The 26,722-nt window shown below is 32.2% G+C and overlaps 2 protein-coding genes across 4 annotated transcripts; one reads left to right on the top strand and one right to left on the bottom strand.

Annotated features, from left to right (window-relative positions):
* Window positions 1-2,242: 2,242 nt before the first annotated feature.
* On the bottom strand, window positions 2,243-10,675 carry LOC120353223. Of its 2 annotated transcripts, none has more exons than XM_039436067.1 (5): window positions 10,334-10,675; window positions 8,382-8,465; window positions 6,461-6,606; window positions 4,091-4,225; window positions 2,243-2,474 (listed from the first exon to the last, which is right to left on the bottom strand). In XM_039436067.1, the coding sequence occupies exons 1-5, from the start codon at window positions 10,377-10,379 to the stop codon at window positions 2,283-2,285; spliced, it is 603 nt and encodes a 200-aa protein (XP_039292001.1). In that variant the 5' UTR covers window positions 10,380-10,675; the 3' UTR covers window positions 2,243-2,282. The 2 variants fall into 2 exon arrangements, with proteins under 2 accessions (XP_039292001.1, XP_039292002.1); XM_039436068.1 differs by having other exon boundaries at window positions 2,268-2,474; window positions 8,382-8,462; window positions 10,334-10,625.
* LOC111049803 (intraflagellar transport protein 22 homolog) lies at window positions 10,560-26,537 on the top strand. 2 transcript variants are annotated; one of them, XM_039436070.1, is made up of 4 exons: window positions 10,560-10,971; window positions 14,054-14,223; window positions 23,355-23,551; window positions 25,907-26,537. In XM_039436070.1, the coding sequence occupies exons 1-4, from the start codon at window positions 10,969-10,971 to the stop codon at window positions 26,068-26,070; spliced, it is 534 nt and encodes a 177-aa protein (XP_039292004.1). In that variant the 5' UTR covers window positions 10,560-10,968; the 3' UTR covers window positions 26,071-26,537. The 2 variants fall into 2 exon arrangements, with proteins under 2 accessions (XP_039292004.1, XP_039292003.1); XM_039436069.1 differs by lacking the exon at window positions 10,560-10,971 and adding an exon at window positions 12,927-13,100.
* The last annotated feature ends 185 nt before the right edge of the window (window positions 26,538-26,722 follow it).

Here is a 26,722-nt window from a genome sequence, read left to right as displayed (position 1 = left end):
CTGTGTCCTCATGTCCGATGAAGACCATCTACATCGTGAGACCGAACTACTAAAGGTCAAGAGCCGCAACAGCATGATTTCCCAGCAGTACCTGTTAGCCTGCCACCAACAGGATCATCCTTGCCACCACATTACCCTGAAGGAACCGCCCCCAAAGCATATAAGGTCAGTAAATGACCTGACTGGCGAAATTGGGTGGCTGGAACCAAAACCATCCATCGACAGCATAAAATACAAGGAGGGGATCAAGTCTATTCATAGGAGGGCAGCATCGGCGGACTGAGGCCAAACCCAGTTTTTGGGGGGTATCCACCCCAAATAAATGCCGAGAAGAAGAGCCTACCCAGAAGAACCCGCACCATCCTCGCGCAACTGAGGTCAGGCTACTCTGTGATTCTGAACAGTTACATGTCCAGAATCACAGAGGATGTGACCGATGTCTGTCCCGACTGTGGTAATGGACCCCACACCACGGACCATCTTTTTAGCTGCCCCACGAAGCCGACAAATTTAACAACCGCCAGCCTCTGGACCGACCCATTTCTGGGGTGGCCCGCTTCCTGGGCCTTGAGACGGAGGAAGAGTGAAACAACGGTTTCCTGAGTTGCTACTACAACAACCCTAACTCAGGCTTTTCAAGTTAAAAAGTAGAAAAAATACATGAATAAATCAATACAATTTCAACATCGAGTGCCCTAAAGGTATTCCTGTATTGGGCATTAACAATATTTTATAATAAAAAAGTAAAAGAGAAAAGAAAATTACACAAACAATAAATTTTAAAATATTCAAGTTGAACATCAAAAGGAGAAAAATCTACTGTATGAGTTTGGTTTCGGTTCACAGTTTGTACTGTAATCGATTCCATACAAATAATCAGAGAAGATTAATTTTAAGTAATGATAAAAATAGAAAAAAATTGAAGAATAGTACTTTACGTCACAAGTCCGGTAACGATAATTTACCGCATAAGTATGATTGTTTCTGCCTGAAACGTAGTTGAGGGCAGAATTATCATACGAATGCGGTAAATACGTTACCTTACAAGTTACGTACAATATTTTTTGTCATATTTATCTGAGAAAGAATAATATTGCTGAGAAACAGAAACCTTTACCTGCTTATGCTCGAGTTACTAGTTCATAACAGACAGACCAATCGAGCTCAAATAATATAATAAAGGCCTATATTATAAGATTTCAGATGAGTTCTTATAACTTGAAACTTCTTAGATGAGTTCTATTGAAGACCATATTAATTCACAACAATGCGCAAAGTTTTTTTTAATTTCAATTCGAAGACGAGTCATCCCAATACATTAAATTGTTGAGTTTTGTTTAATTTGAAATATAACTAAATAATGAATACAGATAATGTAATCTTGTTTTTGTTAGAGCTACAATATAAAGTTAGTTGAAAATAATCACTTATGCCTAATACAATCATTTACATAACATACTTTTATTATTCATATAGGTAGGGACTCCACTCTATGCTGGATGAATGGAGTGTATACTGTACACTACACTTCATTCATCCAGCATAGAGTATTCATTAGATTACTAAAATGAATAATTATTTTTGAGATTTGTCAATACATATCTCTATTTCAATTGGTGAGAACAGTTATCAATTTTCAACTGAAGTAGACACAATAATATATGACACAATAAGTAGTCTATAACACAATAATCGAGTTCCTCAATATAACAAACAATTAAAAGGGAAAGAAAATGTTCCTATTTGAAGGAACAAGCGCCTGCAGGAAAAACTGATTATTATTAGGCTAACAGTTACCGTATTAAAAAATGATGATGAAAGCATGAATTCAATTCTTATAGAAATTACTATAGTGAGGTCCACGTTATAATGGCAGTGGATAAAGATAGGAGAACAGCGTTGTCGATTCTCTGCCTTAAATAATTATATTTCTGCATTGTCAAAAACAGATTTGACATCGTTGCGGAGCTAGAAAAGGATAGTACTACCTGCTTTGTCGAATGATAGACAAGGATAGCAACATCAATGTTAATCAAATACTGTCATTATAACGTGGACCTCACTATAGTACCGTACCCTCTTTATACTTTTTTCTATATAAACTCAACTAGTTTTTAGCACTAATGCAATTTTCAAGTGTCAAAACTTGAGCACCCATTTTCATGAGTGCTCGAAACTAGTTGTGTTTTTATCAAAAATATAACAATTAAAAAATTGAAGTAGTCCTATTGAAATACTTGATTAGAAATTCAATTATATTTTTGATAAAATAATGCGTGTGTCTATACATACAAGCGTTCACTAGATTTCGGTCTTGAAGAAATGAGCAGATACTCAGCAGGGAAGTGCAGCAAAAGTGAGTTGGCATTATGAACAAGAACTGGCAAATCCCATTCTGCCTCATCCCAATTGATCAGAGCTGCCGATATAACCGACTGCACTCTGTCCGATAATGACGTACTCTTCGGATTTAGCTGAAAAATCAAGAAACATTCATCTTATAATTTGAAATAACTCATCAGATGAGTCAATAATCACCAATTAAAATATAGAGATGAAACCTAAAGAAATATAGAAATATATCCCGAAGTATTTCCATCATCTCAATAAAAACGGTTTATGAATAATAAATTATAAACTGCCATGATTTATGAAAAAATGTCTGACTCATCTTCATATAAGCATGAATAATAATTAATAAACTATCTTGATTTATAATAGTAGTTCTGTGAACAGTAGACCTCCCGCAGTTGTAAAACACAGCCTCCTCTTACTGTGCATCAGAGTAAATTCTGTCTGTAAGTCTTGTCGGCGAGATATCGGTGTGAAAACGGCTAATGGCTGTTGGGTCTGGTGTATCAAAAATGCTAACATCAAAAGTTAATCTCCTAAGACATCTAAAATGTCAGCTCGAGTTGAAAGCAGAGAAAGATCGAGAGAAAATACTATGTTTTTTTAGTTATTAAAATATTGCATGCGTCATTAGTAATAGTGCATTTAATATGCAATGACGCATGCAATTAATAGTCCACACAACAGCTGATTTTAACCAAGTTACATTGAGTTATTAGTTGCATGCGTTATTGCATGCAATTTATAATCCAATCGACAGCTGGTTTATGATGAAGAATTCTATAGTCTGATTTTTACGGTAATATTGGCGTTCGAAGGAGACTCCTTTTCCTTTTGTATTATCCTTAAACTGGAAAATTTCAAAAAACCTTACGTATCCGTCGACGCGAAATTCAAAAAGGAACATACCTGTCAAATTTCATGAAAATCTATTGCTGCGTTTCACCATAAAAGCGGAACATATAAACATTTAAACATATAAACATAAAGAGAAATGCAAAACCGTCGACTTGAATCTTAGACCTCACTTCGCTCGGTCAAAAAAATATATCTGACTTATTTTCATCTAACCATATAATTTATTAAAAAATTCTGAACTCAATAATACAGCAGGAGCTATATTATTAATTTGAGTATAATTTATAATCTTGATGCAGGAGTTATAATTATAGTTATTTATAATTTATCAGAACATGGAGTATCTTATAGACGTTTTGTCCATTACGAGAATAATATCGGCATTTTTATTTTAATTGAGAATACACAGTAAACACTGATACGTATCAGAATATGAATTTTCAGTAAACATATTGAAATTTTAAGAATGTCCTTCCACCGATATGAAATCCAGATTGGTAGTTTGCAATAGATTCATGACTGGACATGATTTCGGAGAAACAATTTAAATTCAAAATCATTCAAATAACTTATTTATCAAAGTCGATAAATTTAATTTTAAATACGGTAGTTCGACGATTGAAGTGTACAGCTCGAACAGTATACGGTGTTAATAAATTGAAATCACCTTATAAACTAGTGTCGAATTATTTGTTTCTATGAAATATTATAACTCTTGAGATCCCATGTGAAAGCAAATCATTTTCGGGTTCATATCAACTATTTAAAAATTAATCGTAAGAGATAAATAAATTAAAAATCACGATTAGATAAATTTTAATCGTGATCAGTAATGGAATAGGAGTTAATTTGGGAATTATAATTTGTGAAAATTACACACCCCAGAAATGAAATCCTTTTTCTGATCAGTGGTTCTCAACGAATGCATCACTTGAGCAGCCACAGAGGATTCATTGGGCCAGTGGAGAATCACGGATGACAGTTTGGAGCCTGGAAACTTCGATAACCTCTCAACCTGTAGAAGAAAATTAAACTTTATAAAAACTTTGAAATGTGTCATACATAGAAATAGGAACCGTGCTGGGCATATTGTCCATTTTAAAAGTTATAATTGTAGTAGTAAATAAATACACTTTTTGTGTAGTTGAGAAGTTGATAATGTGGTAATTATTCATATTAAATGAAAAAGACTGAGAAATTGTCAAAAAACCACAGATTTATTGATACTTAGAAATCATTGTTTATCAGAGATTGACAATGGTGTAATAACCGAAACCGGCCTTTCTAAGTATCAATAAATCTGTGGTGTTTTTTGACAATTTCTTAGTCTTTTTCATTTAAAATAAATAAACTTTATTGAATTTCTCTCAAGCACAGAAGTTCTATTTATTTATTTTGTAATTTTTTCTAGGATTAAGCCAATTTATCTTCAAAAATGAATGCAAAGAATAAATAAAAGATAATAGGAGTTGAGAAATTGAAAAAATCTTCATATTTCTAGAGATATTTTTCAATGCAAAGGTTTTCAACCTAATATTAAAAGTTTCAAGGAATTTATAGAGGATATACTGACTATAAGTGTTGTCATTTCCAATGAATGATTGTGTTATTCTATGACACAAACAACAAGTCATAAACATCAACTTTAATGACGGAGAAGATATTGCGTTCAATACAATAGTTATGATTAAATAAGTAAAGTAAATTGGTAAACAATGATTAATGATAAGATAGGAGTTGTCGCCACCTTATACATTCGTCCTCAGATGAGAGAGTATAGGCATAGAGAAACAACAGCTTGAGTAGATAACCCATGGTATAGGGCGTTTATGTCGCAACTTTTACTGTTATCTCAAGCCGATTACTGTCGATTATTGTCAATTTTTACTGTTTTGTTGGGGTGAGAGTGTATGAACAGCACAATTTGAGAGACTACCAGCATCACACAGCTGCATAGGATAGAACTACGTGAACTATCGGCTTGGGATAACAGTAAAAGTTGCGACATAAACGCCCTATACCATGGGATATCTACTTATGCTATCGTTTCTCTATGGTATAGGCTACTTATTTTTGGTGTTTCAAAATAGCAATATTCAAATCAATAGTTCAATCAATTTGTTATGTTTTTCCCAAGACAAGCATTATTAAACTTGATTAAATGATAACTATGGTGAGGTCTCCATGTTATAATGGCAGTAGAGGAAGATAGGAGAAAACCGTTGCCGATCCTCTGTCTTGCCAATGCCTTCTATAGACGGTAGCTAATACAGGTTGATCGTGTAATATTAACGGTTCATTCTCGTTTAAAATAATCAATTATATTTTCAATAATTTTATAATGAATTTTCATAATTAAAATGACATATTTTGTTAATTCTACATTGTTAAAAGACGATCTGGCAACAGAGCAAAGCGAGGAAGAGATAGCGCTATCCGCTTTGTTGAATGATAGACAAGGATAGCAATACCATTGCTATCAATGTTAGTTGCGACATGAGGCTGAATTTTGGGGGGGATTTTTGGAAAAAACTAGGGAAAATGGGGAGGATTTTTCAATATACAGTTTTTAAGTACCTAAATGAATACCAAATTTTGAGAATTTTGGGGGGGGGGGAATTTTGCGACATGGACCATTGGGGGGATGGGCACCCCTGGACCTACAATCGCTTACTATTAACATGCAAAACGAGATTGTAGCATCATTGAGGCAACTCTATCAGCATGCCTTGGTTTGCACTGCAACAAACTTTCATTGGTCACCTATCACTAATGCTGCCATATCTCAGTTAATCTTGAAACGTCTGGTACCAATCAATAGGTTATTTAATTTACTAAAAAAAAGTTATTCTTGTAATGTTTTTGTAAAACCATCAGTTTCTGAGTTATTTAAGAAACAAAATTTTAAATGGCCGCCATTTTGTTTTATGAATTTGAAAAATTATTATAATTTTTTTGTAGCTTTGTCTAGTTGTTATAAATGATTTTGTGAAGTTTCAATTTCGTATGTTCATCCATTATTTGGGAAAAAAATAAGTGAAAAAAGCAAAATAGCCGCTGTGTGAGTATCTGAAGACTTACGGACAATTTAAATATGATATTTAGATATGTTTTTTACCCAGGAACCATAATGCCCTAGAGTATTGGTAGGGAATTCGTAAACACTCTGTATAAGAACTTATAAGAACTATATGAAGTTTTCAAGAAGTAGGCCTACTGATACGAAGAATTAATGAAGAACCAAACATACCGATGTTAAAAGCCAGAAAGAAGGATGTATCATGGAGTATTCCTTGGAAGTAAGGTTCCAGTACACAGTATTCGATTCCAATTTCTCTCTGGTCGCCTGCGGTAGTTCTTGGAAAATCTGGATTAGATGGCTTGGAACAGGATGGCCTAAAACATTTTCCAAACATGTTTTAACTCAATCTGTAAGGTTTAGAGCAATAAGTAATAATTTAATAATAATTAATTTTCTATAACATTTTTTCGATCTGGAAACCCCATTAAAGATCAAATATCAGTAGATAATCAACTGAATTTATTTTCCAGAAATAAAATAGAAACTTGAACCTTTATAGGATTGTTGTATCTGAAATAGTTCGATTATAACTAATAAAAACAATAATTAATAATTATTATAATTTTTATGCATTCATAACTCTACCTTCATTGTATTATCATTCATCCCATCATCATCACCTAGGATTAAAATACTTCTAGGAAGTCGCCTTTGTAGAATAATAGAATAATACAAAAACTTGTAGTACCTTTATTAAAAGCTTTAAAATATTTTAACGACTAGTTTCGTATAAAACAATATAAAAACTTGTAGTAGGTACCCTTTATTAAAAACTTTAAAACATTTTAACGACTAGTTTCGTTGAAATATTTTAAAGTTTTTAATAAAGGGTACTACAAGTTTTTATAATGTTTTTATTAATTTGTACAAAAGTAGCCAATATAAGTGGAGTGATTCTCGATTATAACTTACATTCTCATTATGTAGACTATAGAATCACAAGTATCCATTTACTGTATTTTCTTTGATGACACTACCGGTTCCCTTCATCCTTGATGATCACCTTTCCCTTCATCAAGTATGATTTTGAAGTGGAATGAATTATTATTAATAGCTATCTAATAGCTCTTATTAATAGAAATCAATTATTATTAATTGCATACTAAACTTACCCTATTGAAGCAAAACGCTTGTAATTGATGCTGCTTTCCATGACGAAACACTATATAATAACTCTGTTGTAGTTCTGACACTGTGTTACTTGTAAATATTTGAAAAACACTTACTTTTCTTGGAGTATTGAGGGATGCATTTCACTCCTGAAGAGGAGCTTCATAAGCCTTCATGAATATTATTCAAATATTTACAAGTAACACAGTGTCAGAACTACAACAGAGTTATTAAAACGCTTGTATCGTTCTAAATAAGTCAATCAATATTTCAAATTATATAAGACTAAAAGTAAAATAAACTCTGATAATGAACATTGATGAATAATCGAAGCACCGTAGATCCGAACTCTCAAAATTTCAATAATTGATCAGTTTTTGAAAAGTTGATTGAATCATTAAAATTATTGATAGAAATCACAAATAAAATGATAATGTAGATAGTGACCAAACAAGTTGATTTTGTTTAAACGCTAACAAAATGGATCAACAAGGTGACTCATATTTGGATTAAAATCATGAATGATTCAATGGAATCAGTCATAATAATTTGGCGTAGTTAGTAGATAATCATGATACATGGAAGTGACTCATGCATAGACGATGTGGAATACACTTCACTGAAGACTTATTTAATTCAGAAAGTCTTTTGTTGAAACTTTGGTGATTCACATACGAATATTTTGTTCCCATGTTTTTATGGAATATTAATAATTCAAGGCTCTACAATGGTTTTGTAGCAAAGTATAGAATATAGATATCTATATCTTGGAGAGCGATCCGAGATATAGATATTTATTACCTACACAGGATCGGAGATCACTCTCCCCGTGGTAGGACCCTTATACTCTGCTACAAGAAACATTGGTAGTGATTTGAATTAGTAATACTCTATAGAAGCATGCGGACAGAATATTGGTCTATAGACAATAGAAAAATAGTGTAGTTGATTCACTGATCTAATAAATAATATAAATTACCTCCGAGTACATTGCAGGATTTCTGATAATCTTTTAGCAGGAGACATCTTATAGTTTTGGCTGGATCAACTGAATTCGCAGCTGCTACAAAAGGAAAGACATTATTCAGTTAGAATAAATTCTAATGTGACATGAGATTTAAGATACCTATCCCATCTATAATATAATAAAGGAAAGAATCGTACTACAAATTAAAGGATGGGAAAAAATCGCGAATGACGCATCATCACGTCTAAACTGTACTGATTAACTTGCAATTTTACAAAAATATTCTGAATTTACCGAGGATGGTTAAAGATCTATTTTAATTCTTAGATATTTCAGTAGGTCAAGTTATTAATTAGACCCTTGCGGAGCACGGGTTACCTGCTAGTTTGAAAAAAACTGGTGGATTACTGGAGAAATTCATGTCTTTGCATATGGGAAAGTTTTTATCACAAAATAGCTAATCATAGATTACAATGATTGATTTTATATATTATTGAATTCTAGCAGGTGTTACCCGTGCTCAGCAAAGGAGGTCTGTTGAGAGCACAAGTAGATCAAATTTAGTTGTTTAGTTCCTAATCATAATAATAAAAGTATTAACTACTGTGCTAATTTATAATAGAAAAAAGGATTGTGCTTTTATCCTACGTAAACTTTGTATCACGATTTGAATAGATTTGTTTGAGTTACTAAAATTAAAATCAATCTATAAATAAAAATCAAATAGACATATAACTGTCATCGGTAAATTGAGAATCTTTATGGAAAATTCCAAGTTAATCACTTTATTGCAGTAGTTCAAACGTTATGATGCGTCAAACATGTATTTCCTATCATTCTCATACATGTAAATGCCAATAATTCCTTCCTTTATATGAAGTACCTATGGATGATTTAATATTATTGAATATAATATTACATAGTTGGATTTATTTGGAGAGAGAAGTAAAACTGTGGCTGAGTTTAGACTTCAAAATTATACTGTCCATATTTTAGCTGAAATTGAATAAAAATCATACATTACCTTACCAATTCATATTTTAATAATGCATATAATGACTATGCATAATATTATGTCCCCACTCATGAGAGCCATTTCCAAATGCAAATGAAATAAAGTCAAAAATATTGAATCAATACCTATATAAATTTCATACAATTTGAACATATTCAGATATGTTGTAACAAAATTAATTGAACTCATTCTAATCAACAATTCGAGATGCAAATACCTAATGAAATTTGATCTTGATAAAGTAGTAAAAAAGACTATAGTTTTCAATAAGCTCATGATATGAGAATTTATGCTAAATATTGTCCTACATAAAGCTAATAAACATTTTGAAAATAAAATACAATATTAGTTAAAATCGAGTTCGTAATAGTAATAGGAAACCATGCGGTTATCATCTCAATTCTGAACAGGCACACCAGGTTGATTGATACAGAACTTCTTTCAAGCATGATTAAACAAAATAATCTCAAATATTATGACGACTATCAGAAACGTGAAAACCAAAAATCAATTGAATCTATTATGGTACCATTCGAAAATCAAGAAAAACAATCAAATTTGGATAAAATCATCATGTTATTCAAGATAAGTTTAACATGTATATTCAGGACAATATATTGAACTCTCTACAAGTTTATCATAGATAACTTATATTTAAGGTAAAATATTTTTGGAAAGTAAATTACGATAAATTCTAATATTATTAAATAACTATAGTTCGCCAAGGAAGTATTTTCAATTAATAAAAACAATAAGCAGGTAATTAAAAATAGGCTACATCCTGTACAGTATTTAAAAAAATATAGAATCTAATAGTTATTCAACTGTGCACTAATAAGCTCAAAAATACTTTGTAGTGAGGCTAAAATAAAAATTATATCGACATATTAACCAATTAGTAAGTTGAAAAAAATTGTAGTAAAGTTTGCAAAAATACATGGGAACTTACCTTGTAAAACGGTGAAAATCAAAAGAAATAAAACAAAGTGATACATTTTGCAGCAAGGTATCTGAACTCACCACCTGCTGCAAGAATACTACTGTTCAGTTCAGATACCTACCGTTGAATGGGGTGGCAACCAAGCTTTGCACCTTTCAATATGCCTAGCTACAAATTGTTATCTATTATCTGTTTTGATAAGCTATCAAACTTTGTTTGTTGCAGGCAGCAGTCAGTTTCACTTCCTTTGCACAAGATTCTTACGAGCACTGTTGAAATTGTGGAGTGAACGTTAAAAAATGCAGACAATATTAATCGTTAAAACGTCTAGACTGTATTCGCAAATATCGGAAAGGCAACAGACTGGTTGGACAAGTTCACTATAGCTTAGGCCCACTGAAGCGCGCAATGTTATAAAGTGAATGATTCACTCATTATGCATCCAGACTGTTTGAATAATATAAAATATTCTTCGTCGTACTGAAGACGACGTTTGCCGAAGTTTACCGAAGATGTTGATCAAAAAGTTTTAGAATATTTTTTCTACTTGAATTAATAAAAATTTTATCGAATCTATTATTGACTATAATAGTATTGATTTTTTTTAATTGATTCAATACAATCTACTGACAATCCTCCCAAAAATGGTAGGTGTACTTAATTTGAAACTCTCTCTGTTTTGAAAGAGTTTACATTAGAGCTGGAATTTCACAAGTGAAAGAATTATTTCTAATGCACACAGTATTTATTTATTAATTAATTATATACTTTATTCTCAAACGTATTTATTCATCTGAAAAACATAAAAACCCTGAAAGAATTCAAGGGTTGAATTATTTAAATAATGAGTAAAGAATTATCTGAAGATATTAACGAAAGAACAAATGAAAAATAATATTTTAAAAACGGTATCAATATTAGTCGGCTACTATGTTAGGATTTACTTCAAACTATTAACATTCTTCATGAAAATCAATGTTTCACATTCAGCCAATGCTAATATAGTTTGTGGAGTGAATCCTATAATAAAGTAGAACATTTTAGGTTTCAACAGAGTTGGAAAACTTAATTTTCTTCGTTAAGCTGCGTTTACACCAAAGTTATTAACAAAATGTTAATAACCTAAATCCTTATAGATTCTATTAGATTGAATGGAACTTGACAAACATATATGTTCATCATGTGTATGATAAGTTATGTTCAATCTAATAGAATCTACAAGAATTAAGTTATTAACATTTTGTTAATAGCTTTGGTCTAATCGCAGCTTAATTTTCATTCCATGTGCACCTCTAAGATAATTTATTTTTTACTCTTCTCAAAAATACAATTCGACAGCATATTGCATTTATTCCATCCTACAACAAACAAGTTGAAATATATTATAGTAATTATTATCATTTTTTTTGGCTTATAAAGGTAGTAACATAGTTTGTTTTATCCTTATCCTATTTCTAAAATGCAGTTGGCCTACAGTATGCTTATTTCATATAGTATTTATTTTATCCCTCAGTACGGTATGTGCTAAATTATTCACAATTTTTCATGAAGGTTTTTAAAGATAATTTCAAACTCATTGTTAACTAATACGATTTTGGAAAACACACAACTTCAGGTAGATTCCAAACCACATAAAAAAAAAAAATCTGATGTGGCGCACTCACACAACTTTCCTTGCCGTTATGAAAATTGATCAACTGACGCTAATGTTCCCGCGCAACTCAAGACTACTATTTAAAGATCTAAGCCAGCTGGTGACAGGACAATAACGCTGCAGACACACGAAGTCTGCTATCTCTTCATAGTGAATGATTTAATAGAATCAACAGTTGCCAACAGTTTGCAATTTAATAATCTTATTTTCTCGAACATCGAGCTTATTTTCAATTTTAGGTGAAAATGTTACTGAACATTAATTGTAGAGATTTTCATGATCAATCTTCTCCACTTGAAATTTTTTGTTTAAACTGTATCTGAAGCCTGATAATTGGTAATCTAAAATCAAACTTTGCATAGATGGGGCGCAGCTCCTGAAATTTTTACAATGACTATTTTAGGTATGAAATTGATCAAAATCTAACACTTTTGTGCTGTAATTCGACAACATCTTTTTTCCTTTCTTTATCTTGATCAAAATCGTTGGAGCCGTTTTTGAGAAAATCGCGAAAAACCTTGTTTTTGACAACATTTTCGCCATCTTGAATTGCATTTGATCGAAATTGTTCGTGTCGGGTCCTTATAGTATAAGGACCTTAAGCTCCAAATTTCAAGTTATTCCGTTAATTGGGAGATGAGATATCGTGTACACAGACGCTCACACACACACACACCACACACACACACACACCACACACACACACACACACAGAGACCAATACCCAAAAACCACTTTTTTGGACTCAGGGGACCTTGAAACGTATAGAAATTTAGAAATTGGGGTACCTTAATTTTTTTCGCAAAGCAATACTTTCCTTACCTATGGTAATAGGTCAAGGAAAGTAATAATACAAATCATTGAGGTATGGAACATTCGATGGTCGACTTTCGAAAATCGATTTGAAGTCTCATATCTACTTGTGTTGCTAGGCAACGGTTTTGTTTATACACTTGCCGGTAGCTGCATAGCTCAGTCGCTCAGTGATAATCCTGCATTCATGAGGCTTTAGCAGATAAACACCGTACTGAAAGTCTTTTTTAAGTACCTCCATATTTATGTTATTAATTTAATAATTGTTCTGTGATGAAACTTAAGATAGCGTTGATTGGGCCTCCAAATGTTAGTTACAGTATTTGCACATTATCAATTCAAACTACAAAACTACACTATTTTACTTAAAAAATTTCAGTTAGGCTACAAATAATGTTAGTTGTACTGCATTTGCAAATCATCAATTAAACTACAAAATAAATACAAATTTTGTATCATTGAATCAATAAAATAATAAAACACTATTTTACTTCAAATATATATTAGGCCTATATTATACAAATAAAAAATTGTATCAGCCTCTTATGATGCCGTCAGCAAAAACAAAATAATTGTTTATGAGCAGCTTATATATGAGTTACGGTACTTGAAAATAAAAATTTCCTCCTTATCAAACATTTATACTTCTGTACTTATAAAAATAAGTAATGCATAAATTCCAGTAGAAGCTGCACATATTTCTGCAAGCTCTTAAACACAAGAATCACATGCTGAATGCAATATATAAATATGGGGAAGAACATAAATTTAAAAGAAACATGGGTCATGGACATTAGTTCTCTCAAGATACATCGCACCACATTTTTGTTTTTAAGACACAATAAAATAGAAGTAAAGATTTTTCACTAAAGGTTGTAGGTAAGTTGATATATCAACAGTCCGCCATACAAATATATTCAACAAGAAAAAAAAAATTGCTATTTGTAGGTTGGATCTAATTTGAATAATCTTTTTTTTTGTTTTACAGAGATGAGTTTTAAAAATTGCTAATTTGTAGGTTGAATCTCATTCATGAATAATCTTTGCTGTTGTACAGTAATGAGTTTCAAAATCAACATTTACCCCCACCTTTGTTACCGTACTTGAGAAATTAACAGAAAAACTGAGGTGTTTTTATTGATTTGTCTTGTGTGAATATTGAGCTAGTTATTTAATAATAAAATAATGTTTAGTCATCTTGTATTCAATCTATTTGGCACAGAGTTTTTTCAATATCATTGATATTTATGAAATCTTCACAGGGAGGAAAAACAACGATAGCCAACTTCCTATCAGACGCCACCGATAATAGTGGAAATGAATATCGAGCAACACAAGGAGTCAGAATAGTGGAATTCGAATCCTATCTAAACATCAATAACAGAAGTCTCAAGGTCGACATAGAGCTGTGGGACTGTGGAGGCAACAAAAAGTGAGTGATTCTTTATATTTAAAATTTTAATTTAGGTTTGGAACCCATCTAAGGTCCTCTAATTTTTCATCATCCGTCTTATTAGGTACCCTTGCACAACCGTAGAGTTTATTTGAACATTATCCACGGCAAAAAACTCTATTTGAATTGTGTTTATCAATCAAAATATTATATTTTATTAGTTCAAATTCTCTTCCAGAACCCTGAAAAATGATATAGGATAAATTGAAAAATCGAAGTTGGCTTTGAATAAATTAAGATCTTACTTGAATATATTCTAATTCAATACAATTCAATTTTATTTCACCAAAACACAGAAAACAGTACAAAGATGTGACAATCAGAAAAAACAACAATTATTATTCTAAATATCTATATCAACTATCTGTAAATACGGCTGGAGGTGAAGAACTACTGGCATAAGTGGAACACTTGTTCTCCAGTAGGAGTAGAGACTTAACAGTTTCTAAACCTTAAGCTAATATTTTAAAATGGAATCTTTCTATTCAAACAATGGAAAGTATATTTGGAATAAATGCTATCAATTGTGAATTAATCCTGACAATAATGAATAGTTTTAAAAGCTGAAAAAATTTTGAACTCGTAAAATATTAAGATGGAAGTAGTCTAATAGTTGTGAAGTATGCAGTTTTTAATAATATTATTATTGGAACAAACTTAATAGGTTCACCGATGAGCTCGTTCGGGATGCAGTTTACAATTTTTGGAGCGATGTATACCAGCTGCTTACGAATAACCGTTAAATTAGAATCATAAGTAACATATCTATGTAGATTGTATCTTGTTCTATGAGTTAAATTGATTCTTGAAAATGAGCTTGTATGTTTATTGAAATATTTGAATATGCTAAGCACATTATAGTTTACACTGAATGTAATTTTTGAAGGGAACAATATGGGTTTATTTAATATAGTTTTTATGATCATTTTCTGGATAATAAATAGTGGTATTTTGTTCTAGTATTATAGGAAATGGTACTTGGAACTGGTGAAAACTCCTCAAATTACGTGTGGGCACCACAATCATTGAGTGGGAATTGTGGTGCCCACACGTAATTTGAGGAATTTTCACCAGTTCCATGCCCCTATGAGAAGGCATACATCGCCACTTGAAAGATGTATCACAATAGGCAACCCATTGGCCAGTAGAATTGATTTATTTGAAGCTTCTAATTTATTAAAAAAAAATAACTTTTTGGTTGCCATGGAAAAAATTGTAATGTGAAATTTTAAGCTTCAATATTATCATCAAAATTTTATATTTGTTTGCTTTTTAAATGTAAATTTGTGTTTAGAAATAAGTTTACTTAATTTAAAACTTTATAAAATAGAAACTCAGGAAGTGAAATTTCAAATTTTTACAGAGAAAACATGAAGAACCCAATATATAACCTATAAACTTGAGTGTTAATAGGAAATGACATTTGGTAATACGGCAAGGCAGGACATCCCAAAGGATCTCTCTGCCAAATAAAGTCATATGAATAAATAAATTTAAAAAGAATTAAATCTCTGCAGGAAGCCAGATAGGCAAACGTTTGATACTGCTGGAAACTATAAATATGTACTATAATAATTTATTACCAATGACAGTTGATTAGATAATTCTAAATAATGTAATAATAATTTATTACCAATGACAGTTGCAATATACAAAGGCTTGAGTCGTCCTATTGCACATAAAAATAGCCTAAGCATACTCGAGCAGACACCTGGCGCCTTGTGGTGGAACGTGTGATGTGGAGGCCAACTATTTTTTATTATAAGATGAATTTTTTATGTATTTCAGCTATTTCAGCTTATGTTTGTTAATCAATTCAATTAGAAATCTATTACCTCTATTAAATCAAATTTAATGATTAATCTACAGATGGAAATAAATTGGAACTTGCATTTGTTCAAATGCTGATTAATTAATAATTATAATTGAACGAAAATCCCAATTAAATGCTGTAAATCACCCCGAAGACTTCTGCTACTGCAAATATTGACAACGGGGTAAACAGCTAGATGGAAATTCGATGAGCGCTACTATACAAAAATTATTTGTCAGCCCGGGAATCGAACCCAGTAACTCCTAATTGCCGGTCAAGAATGCTTACCCTTACACCAAACTTATTGGTTTATTACATAATATTTATTGATATTATTAAACTGACAATATCTGGATAGCAGCGCTCATTTTTTACAAAGCCATAGCAGCCAGCCAGTCTACAGATGGCTTCCTAATTATTCAATAATTAATTTTAATTTTGCCAAGAATGATGCCCACATTAACTCTAGGTTTGTAGGTGGGCTGAGAGACGGTTGATGATGAGAGATTTATTCATTATATTTTGTGATTAGTGATTTTGGTTTGTTTGTTTTGTGTTTTTGGCTTCCTGAAATGAGAAGAAACTCTTTCAAAATAGCATTTATGTGAAAATCATTAATAAATACCTATCACAGTTTTCCGTCATGGGAGATTGTGGTTAAGTCGGCCAAGTGGAGCTTCCTACGGGACTTCCCACAATCCAATCCATACGCTAACAATAACAAGTCATTAAATTAGACATCTTAGAAACTTCTTATTACTTTCATTAATATTATTTCTTGTAGACTATTACGGTATTACTGCATCCGTTTAGCAAACAAAGATAGAAGAGCACACCTCCCTAAGAGCATAACAATTTTGGGGCCCCTCCTAACCTTGACAACATTCAAAAATCTGGTGTGACGCACTCATACAACTTTCCTTGCCGTTATGAAAATTGATCAACTGACGCTAGTGTTCACGCGCATCTCAAGTCTACTATTCAAAGATCTAAGCCAGCTGGTGACAGGAAAATAACGCTGTAGACACATGAAATCTACTATCTCTTTATAGTGAATGATTTAATAGAATCAACACTTGCCAACAGTTTGCAAATTGAATAATCTTATTTTCTCGAACTTCGAACTTATTTTCAATTTTAGGTGAAAATGTTACTGAACATTAATTGTAGCGATTTTTATGCTCAATCTTTTCCACTTGAAATTTTTTGTTTAAATTGTATCTGAAGCCTGATAATTGGGAATCTGAAATCAAACTTTGCATAGATGGGGCGGAGCTCCTGAAATTTTTACAGATATGGGACTTGTGACAGTTGATAGAGCTTATCAATGACTTTTTATGTATGAATCTGATCAAAATCGTTGGAGCCGTTTTCGATAAAATCGCGAAAACCCCTGTTTTTAACAACATTTTCGCCGCCATCTTGGAAGGACCTCAAGTTCCAAATTTCAAGTCATTCCGTTAATTGGGAGATGAGATATCGTGTACACACATACATACAGACCAATACCCAAAAACCACTTTTTGTATTCAGGGGACCTTGAAACCTATGGAAATTTGGAAATTGGAGAACCTTAATTTTTTTCGTAAAGCAGTACTTTCCTTACCTATGATAATAATAATAATAATAATAATAATAATAATAATAATAATAATAATAATAATAATAATAATAATAATAATAATAATAATAATAATAATAATAATAATAATAATAATAATAATAATAATAATAATAATAATAATAATAATAATAATAATAATAATAATAATAATAATAATAATAATAATAATAATAATAATAATAATAATAATAATAATAATAATAATAATAATAATAATAATAATAATAATAATAATAATAATAATAATAATAATAATAATAATAATAATAATAATAATAATAATAATAATAATAATAATAATAATAATAATAATAATAATAATAATAATAATAATAATAATAATAATAATAATAATAATAATAATAATAATAATAATAATAATAATAATAATAATAATAATAATAATAATAATAATAATAATAATAATAATAATAATAATAATAATAATAATAATAATAATAATAATAATAATAATAATAATAATAATAATAATAATAATAATAATAATAATAATAATAATAATAATAATAATAATAATAATAATAATAATAATAATAATAATAATAATAATAATAATAATAATAATAATAATAATAATAATAATAATAATAATAATAATAATAATAATAATAATAATAATAATAATAATAATAATAATAATAATAATAATAATAATAATAATAATAATAATAATAATAATAATAATAATAATAATAATAATAATAATAATAATAATAATAATAATAATAATAATAATAATAATAATAATAATAATAATAATAATAATAATAATAATAATAATAATAATAATAATAATAATAATAATAATAATAATAATAATAATAATAATAATTCAAAAAATCTTTATTGACATCAACCACAACAACAAAAAAAAATATATAATAACTTGATAAATTTTATACAGCAATGGCCTTCAGGCCGTCTGCCAGGAGTTGACTACTATTAGATTCTACAAAAATAATTAATTATGTAATTAAGTCAGGAGAAAGATTGCATTATCAAGTGTTGAACTCCTCAATCAGGTGAGATCGGTACCTCCAGGCTATTCTTATGAATTTTATCAATTTCTCCCAGCTCTCCCCGTTCAATACATCAATAACCTGTCGCTCGTTTAGCTCTCGCACTCCCCATATACTAAATCTGAACTCCGACAAAACTGAACACTTACCCAAGAAATGGATGATATCTTCATTTTGTCCGCTGTTGCACATCGAGCATAGCAACTGACGACCCTCCCTTCCCACTCCATAATTTAGAGGCCATAGTGCTGCTCTTGACTTGACTATCATGGCTATTTCTGCTCTATTTAGGTTGGCATGAATATAATCGTTGTCTCCCAAATCGTGCTTCAATTTCACATATATGTCATGGATTGTAGCCCTTCCCGCTCTCTCCCAGCATTTATTCCGAAACTCTTGAATCATACATTCCCGGAGCCTCTCCAATTCCGCAGCTCGATCGAGAACACTAATAGGACATACACCCACCTCACATTGGTATCTGTTGTTAAGAATCCTCCATTCCTTGAACCAACCCATGTTTCTTTCAATCATTATTTCCGCCAGAAAACGTGTCAGTCGTAATGTTGGCAGCCCTAATACTTTAAGAATATATTTATAGTGCATCTTGAATGTGTAAAAGAATAGCAGATCCCTCCTTGTCTCCAAATATAGAATGTAATTGGGGGTGCTGCGAGGCAGAGAGAATAATCTTTTCATGAAATACCTCTGAAAAATCTCCAACCCCTCAAACATTTCAATACCCCAGACTTGCGCGCTGTAACTGACAACTGTTCGCAGAGCTGCGTCAAAAACCTCCCACTTTGCCTTCACTGGAATTATATTATTAGTAATGACACTACTCCACACAGAATTAAGTCCACATTTAGCGGCTGTCACTCTTTCGGCAATATGTGTTCGGAACTTCATAGTGGACGTAAAAGTCACTCCTAGATATTTGTAAGAGTTGACAACTTCAATTTTCTCTTCTCCCCAATACCACTCCTCGTGCCCCGCCAATCTTCCCCCTTTTCGGAAAACCATGATTTTAGATTTATCCATATTTATATTTATTCCCCATTCTTCACAGTAGCACTTTAGTCTATTCATCATTCTCTGCAAGGATTTGGGCGCATCTGCCAACATCACCAGATCATCCGCATATAGCAATCCTCTAATGTTTCTGTCACGAATCCATAGCCCTTCACCAACATATTCCAACAAATCATTAATAAATAACGAGAAGAGCATGGGTGACAATAAACAACCCTGTCTCAAGCCACAAAATGTCTCAAACTCGCCAGTAAGCCCATTCGATGTGCACACTGCAGATCGCGTACATTTATATAATTCTTGTGTCATCTTGATCAGTTTCGAAGGTACTCCCATTTCATGCAACTTATACCAGAGAGCCCTTCTATCTATAACGTCAAATGCAGATTTGAAATCCACGTACATGCAATACACTCTACTTCTTCTTTTTGCTGTTTTCAATGCGACTATACTTCTCAAGTTGAAAATATTATCTACCGTTGAATACCCCTTTCTAAAACCAGCTTGACTCTCTGTTAATACGCTATTTTGGCTCACCCATTTCTCGAATCGCCTCAGTAATATCCCCGCAAACACTTTTACTCCTGCATCTATGAATGTTATACCTCGATAATTCTGAACTAGCGCAATGTCCCCTTTCTTATGTATAGGGAAAATGATAGCTTTTCCAAAACAGGCCGGCAGTTGCCCGAACCCAATAGCGCTGTTAAAAATTCCAAGCAATACATCTACGAAACATTGTGGGGCGTATTTGAAAAATTCTCCTGGTATGCCGTCCACTCCTGTCGCTTTCGCATCTTTCAACTTTTTCAATACTGCCACTATTTCGGAACGGCTTATCTCAGCGTCATAAATATGATCTTGCCAACAAGGTTCAGCATACAAGATAGTCTTCGCCCTCCCCTCTAAAGCCAACAGACCTTGAAAATGCATCACCCACTCCTCCGCTGTTATATCCACTGAAAACTTATATGTACTCCGTTTGAAAATTTTAACAAGCTTCCAAAATTCTGTTGTATCCCTTATTGCTTTGAATTTATTCCCAATGCTCTCGTAATAATCCTTCTTTTTCTGTGTACACATAGTTTTATATGCTTTGTTTGCACTTATGTACATGTTTCTAGTCCATTCATTATTACAAGTTCTAAACAGCTGCAAATTAGCAAAACTTTTATCTCTAGCTTTTCTACAGTCCCAATCAAACCATATATTTTTACAAATTTTGGAATTTCTCTTTTTATCAATCGCCTGTCTGCCAGCAGCCTCATGTATCATCTTCAATAAATTAGACCAACTATTATCTACATCCCCCTCAGAGTTGAAATCTCTACATCTCACCTCCAGCTCATTTTTGTAAATATCCGCGTTTTCCTTTTTCCATTTTAATTTCGACTGTGGCTTGAGTATCTGATTGGGCTGGTCTTTTATCCTAAGCTTTAACCGTAGAGTAATTGGCATATGATCAGAGAAAATGCAACTGCTCACCATGAAATCATGTATCTTTCCCAATAAGCTTGCTGATACTAAACACAGATCAATAACTGAACACCCCATAGCTCCAATAAAAGTATACTCTCCTTCCCAATCACCCTTCATTCTACCGTTCAACACCGTCAAACCAAATTCATCACACATATTCATAATCATACGCCCTCTTGCATTAACAACCTTATCCTTTGAGCATCTAATCGACTCGATTCCCCAATCACTCTCTATAAGTTCGACAGGAAGAACCTGTCCCTCCCCTATCCTACCGTTGAAATCCCCCATAATTATCATTTCTATTTCATTATCACATGCTTCCAATAAACTACACATTCTATTGTAATCAGCTTCCCATGAAGAGCTACTGACAAAATAACTTGGAACCAAATATAAAGACCTATCTCTTTCAACGGTCATTGTTATTATCTGCATCCCATTTACTTTAAGAAAATTGCATTCTCCTTTCCTAGCTTTTTTAAATCCTAACAAAATTCCCCCACTCGCCCTACCAAAATGCCTCTCTCTTTCGGCTGATACCCATTCAAGATTGTAATTTGAAAAATAATTTATATATTTACAGAAGTCTTTCACTTCCACGAAAGTTTCTATCAAAAAAAATATATCATAACTTTGAACAAAATCAATAAAACCTGGTATCTGGCACTTACCTCTCAAGCCTGCAACATTATAAGCTAGAATTTTACAGTCATTATCATTTTCCTGCACCTGACAGACACATTTTTCCTATTCATCATTTCTAGCGTCTTTTGCAATGTCTTCTAAAATTTTTGAAAAATCGTAGTTGAACATCTCTTTTAATTTTTGTACACCGTCCTGTTGGCCACAGTGAAGCCACATCTCTCCAGTCAAGGCGAACGAGACTCCCTCGACGATGAGTCGGTCAGCGACGATTGACATCCGTGTCTGGCCGACGACTTGCGCGATCTCCTTCTTCAGACGCGCCAGCTTTCCCCGCTTCCTCCTCGTCTCCTCACAGAAATCTCGGTGCACTATGTAGCCGGTGCCTCTCAGTGTTTTCACTCGACTGAAGATACTTGCGACGTCTTCGTCTCTAGGGATATGGGCGATGAGAGGTGCATTGTTCCTTTTTGGTCCTAGTACATGGGTTCTATTGATAATAATCTCTTTACTGCATTTCAAAACATCTTTACAGAATCCCGCCACAATTTTTCCGCAGTCTTCATTGGAATTATATTGGAGTCCTTTGAATATTACATTATTCCTCCTAGAACGATCTTCTATATTATTCACTCTTTCACCCACTTGAACTATTTTCCTCTTCAGATGCTCAACTTCCTCTTTGAGTTCAGCATTTTCCTTCACAAGCCTTTGAATTTCTTTCGTTAAGCCATCCATATCTTCTTTATTTGCTAAAACCTTTAGCTTTTCATCAAGAAGTTTTCCAATAATTTCCGTCATATCATCAAGCATTCCTTGCTTTTCGGCGCTTGCTACCGTCGCCCTCTTTGCGGCATTTGGCTCACTCTCCGGTGATGAACGATCTCGCTTATCCCCTCTACCCGCTGACAAGAACCTATCCATGTATAACTGTTTGAATGTGCTAACAAATTGATACGAAACGAGAATTTAGTTCTTGACCTATATCACAGTTAAACACTTGGGCGTTCAACAGGTGTTAGAGATGCTTTTATCTATCTCGCGATAAGGATGATTGAAGCAAAGGGTGAGTTTACGTAATGCACCAGTCAAGGTCGTCGCAGCACAGTTATTATCTGTTCCTTCCTCGATTCACTCGCAAGTCCAATTTTGCCCCGATCAGCTGTTGTTTGATGAATTCAATTCTGATCGCTTGAAGTTGAATCACAGTTAGGTTAACCGAAACTCGAAAGAGGATTTCTAAATTGTTTACTCAAAAAACTCTATTGAAGTTATGAATCCCGTCTCACCATACCAAGCACTGTACACTCGACACCGTAATTCACAGTTTTTGTTGAAGATAGTTTAATAATTCACGTAAGTACACAGAGCTATTCTCAAACTTGTTTACCAGTACATGGCAGGCGTGCCAACTCCCTCAAATTACCTATATATTTTATCTTAAATAAATTAATGTATTATTCATTTCTTGTTGAAGATTTGAAAAATGCTGGCCAGCCTGCTACAAAGACGCCAACGGTGTGATCTTTGTCTACGATCCAGTTTCCGAGGTGCAAATAAGTGAACTGGATTACTACTACGATCACTTCGTTCTTCAGAGCGGCATACAGCAGAGCAATTGCATTGTGGTCTCCTATTCCAGGCAACCTACCTCCAAGTCCTCGGCTCAATTAGGTAAATGATAATAAGAGTTTATCCAACTAAAATATGCGTGTATAGGGAGAGAAGTATAGGGAGAAGTATAAATGCAATGCTATGTATTATGGTACAGTACATTATATGTTAGCTTCCATGACGTTTGTTTATAACAAACATATTTGTAATGTTCGATGACAAAAAAACATTGATTGATTGATAAAAGATATTGAAATCCACTTGAAACTATCATATTTGGTAGCATTGATGCTGTATAAAAAAGAATGCTGACAGTGAAACTCAAAATAGATACCGTATATATTTTTAAATTTTAATTCAAAGATTTGAACCTTCACAACTCCTGTTTTTTATCTCAAAAATATGTTGAGATGGATGTTCCTATTTCAAGTCTTGGGCCCGGAACAGCAATCGTTCAAATTTTAATCGTGATCAATTCCACGAGAACCAATCAGAGAAGCCGTCTTTTCAAAAACGCCTTCTCTGATTGCTTCTCATGAAATTAATAATCAGGATTAGAATTTAACCAGCCAGTTAAATTCGGTTAAACGAATTCGGTTCAAACTTTTACAGTGCGATCGGCCCTTAAAGCAAACGCACACAGCAACAGAAAGACCTATACAGACATACGGAGAAAAGGTCCCAAGGCGTTCGAATGTTTCAACACACACATACGTCCGTCTGTCTGCATAATGTCTGCATGTAGACGTATGATTTTTCCCCAACTGTCGCATACGTCTGTCTGTTTGTGCGTTCGCCTTGAGTATAATAGAAAATTATCATTTTTGAAAATAATATATTTATGGCACTTCTGATTTTGTTGTTTCAATATTATACAGTTTAATTGCTTATGAGAAATCGATTTTGAATAGATGATTCTCTGCACCAGGCAACCCAATAAACCAATAACACAAACTTTAAAATTTTGCTCTCTTAGGACTAAAATAATTGATCTTTGTAAAAGAAAGAACATGAATATCAATTATGCTGCCAACTTTTAAGGTACTAAATAACTCATTCATTACTCAGAAATTGTCAAAGTAAAAGAGAATAATGCTACTACTTGCACCCTTTAAATGAAGATCTAAGTTGACATTTGAACCCATAATAAATCACATTAAACTGATAAATGGATACTGTAGAGGAAATCAAAGGTTGTTCCAGATTTAGTTGGGAAGTTAAAAATAAGAATTTAGAAATTATTCAGTTCGTTTACAATAATTATAAACCGGTCGGAAATATAGTTTTTTCACTGACATTCATAAATACATGATTATGCTGCTTCAAACCCAAATTAGACTTCAAACAACAAAAATTACAGGTTGTTACACAAAGAAAAAGTTGGATAGTTATCACAACTCGGTCACAAGAAAAATCTATTATTAGGTTCTCAAATCGTCAGTAGCATTGGCAAAAATACAAATTTTATTTTGGCAAAGATCAGTGCAAAGACTGTGTTTCCAAATTCGAGATATATTACGTAATTAGACGGTTGTTACGTAACTGGGCTGTTCAATTGCTACCGAAATTGAAAATGAACTGCATTCATCATATTGAAAAACGATAAATTAGAATGGTTTTGATAATTTGGCTGCTCATTTTGAGTAGGAGCGAACGGGAGTCCAAGTTATGAGAAGCAATCTGAGTTTTATCAAAGTAAAGATCAGAAATCTTTCAACAACTCTCTAGTAGAAACATATTTATCATGCCTTATTTATGCTTTAGATTAGTTGCAGTACTGTATTTATCGTTTCCTCAAGTGTAACAGTAAATTTGAATGTAAATTCATCCATCCACAATGATATCAGATGCTGCAAAATTACAAATTGATATGGTAATGACCATAGTTTTTTGCAATGACCAAGTTTTAAATTAAGAGGTATCAATAAAAAAAGATTACAGTAGATAATACAATAGACAAAAATTTAGAATGATCTAGATAACGTTCATTGCCTAGCCTATAACCTCTGTTAATGACCTACTTCTTTGAAGGATTGTTAAATTTTAACTACTAGTTTTATCACGAATCGCGTGAAATGAAAAATATGAGAAAAATCCAATAGTATATTAGAAAGATTATATAAAATCACTTCTTCAAGATGATAATAGGAATATTAAATTATTTGGCTTAATTTCAATTATTTTCGAATGAGGGATATTTTTACACAAAACAAGAGTTATTGACAACGAATATAGCATATTTTGACTACTGTATTAGTAATAGTTTACAATAAATTATTATTGACAATTAATTATTTTAAGTATGAATATTAGTCTGAGATCCACCAAACTAACAACCTATAAAAACAGATATCAAAGTCACAGAGCTTATTTCCAAAAAACCGAGATTTTCATTCACTTTCATTTTTTCTACAGGTAACCAGTTCTCACGGATGACAAAAATCACGGCCAATATAGAAGAAGACGGAAACAAGCTGCGTACTCACTTCAATAACTATATTTCAGGGATAATTAACAGAGTTCATGATACAACTGAGAGGGAGGAGCTGAAGATTATCAATATTCCATTTGGTCCATAATCAATTATAAACCTCAATTTTGGGATTGTCATGAATGAGAGCTCTGCACTAGACTCTAAAACTCAATTTCGGGATCCTCAGAAGTAAAATATATCATAAATGCATTATGATACAGGGAGGAGTTGAAAATAATAATCTTCAAATTTGGTCAGTGAAGCTGTAAAAAAGAAAACTCCCAAATTTGTGAGAATGAACTACTTTGTCCAATGTAATACAAGTATTACATGGAGGTGTATTGTAGTAATGTATCCCTGAATAGTTTATTAGTTAGTTTACCTTGTCGAAGTAATTGACGATAAAAGTATTGATTATTAATAAATGGTTTAGAATAAAATTTGACAATATTAATCTTGTCTTTAATTTGTTAATAAGACATGAATACGCATAGAAACAAAAGATAATGATGAAAAGGAAACTGTAACTGAGATTTCCAACGTGTTTTTTGAGTAAAATGTTCAAATGAACAATAAAACAGTCTACATTCACTACATGGGTTGTTACCGTTATGTTAAAACTGTTGCCGAATCTTGCCAATCATATTGATTTGTTTCAAAGCATGTTAACACTACAATCCCAATCTACAGATTATGGTTAGACATATAATTAGACATTGTTCAATACGACGATTTCTACAACATGAATCTACAGTAAC

This window comes from Nilaparvata lugens, chromosome 10, assembly GCF_014356525.2.
Source record: "Nilaparvata lugens isolate BPH chromosome 10, ASM1435652v1, whole genome shotgun sequence".
NCBI lineage: Eukaryota > Metazoa > Arthropoda > Insecta > Hemiptera > Delphacidae > Nilaparvata > Nilaparvata lugens.
The sequence above is the reverse complement of the archived record's forward strand: the minus strand, read 5'-3'. Positions and strand labels throughout refer to the sequence as shown.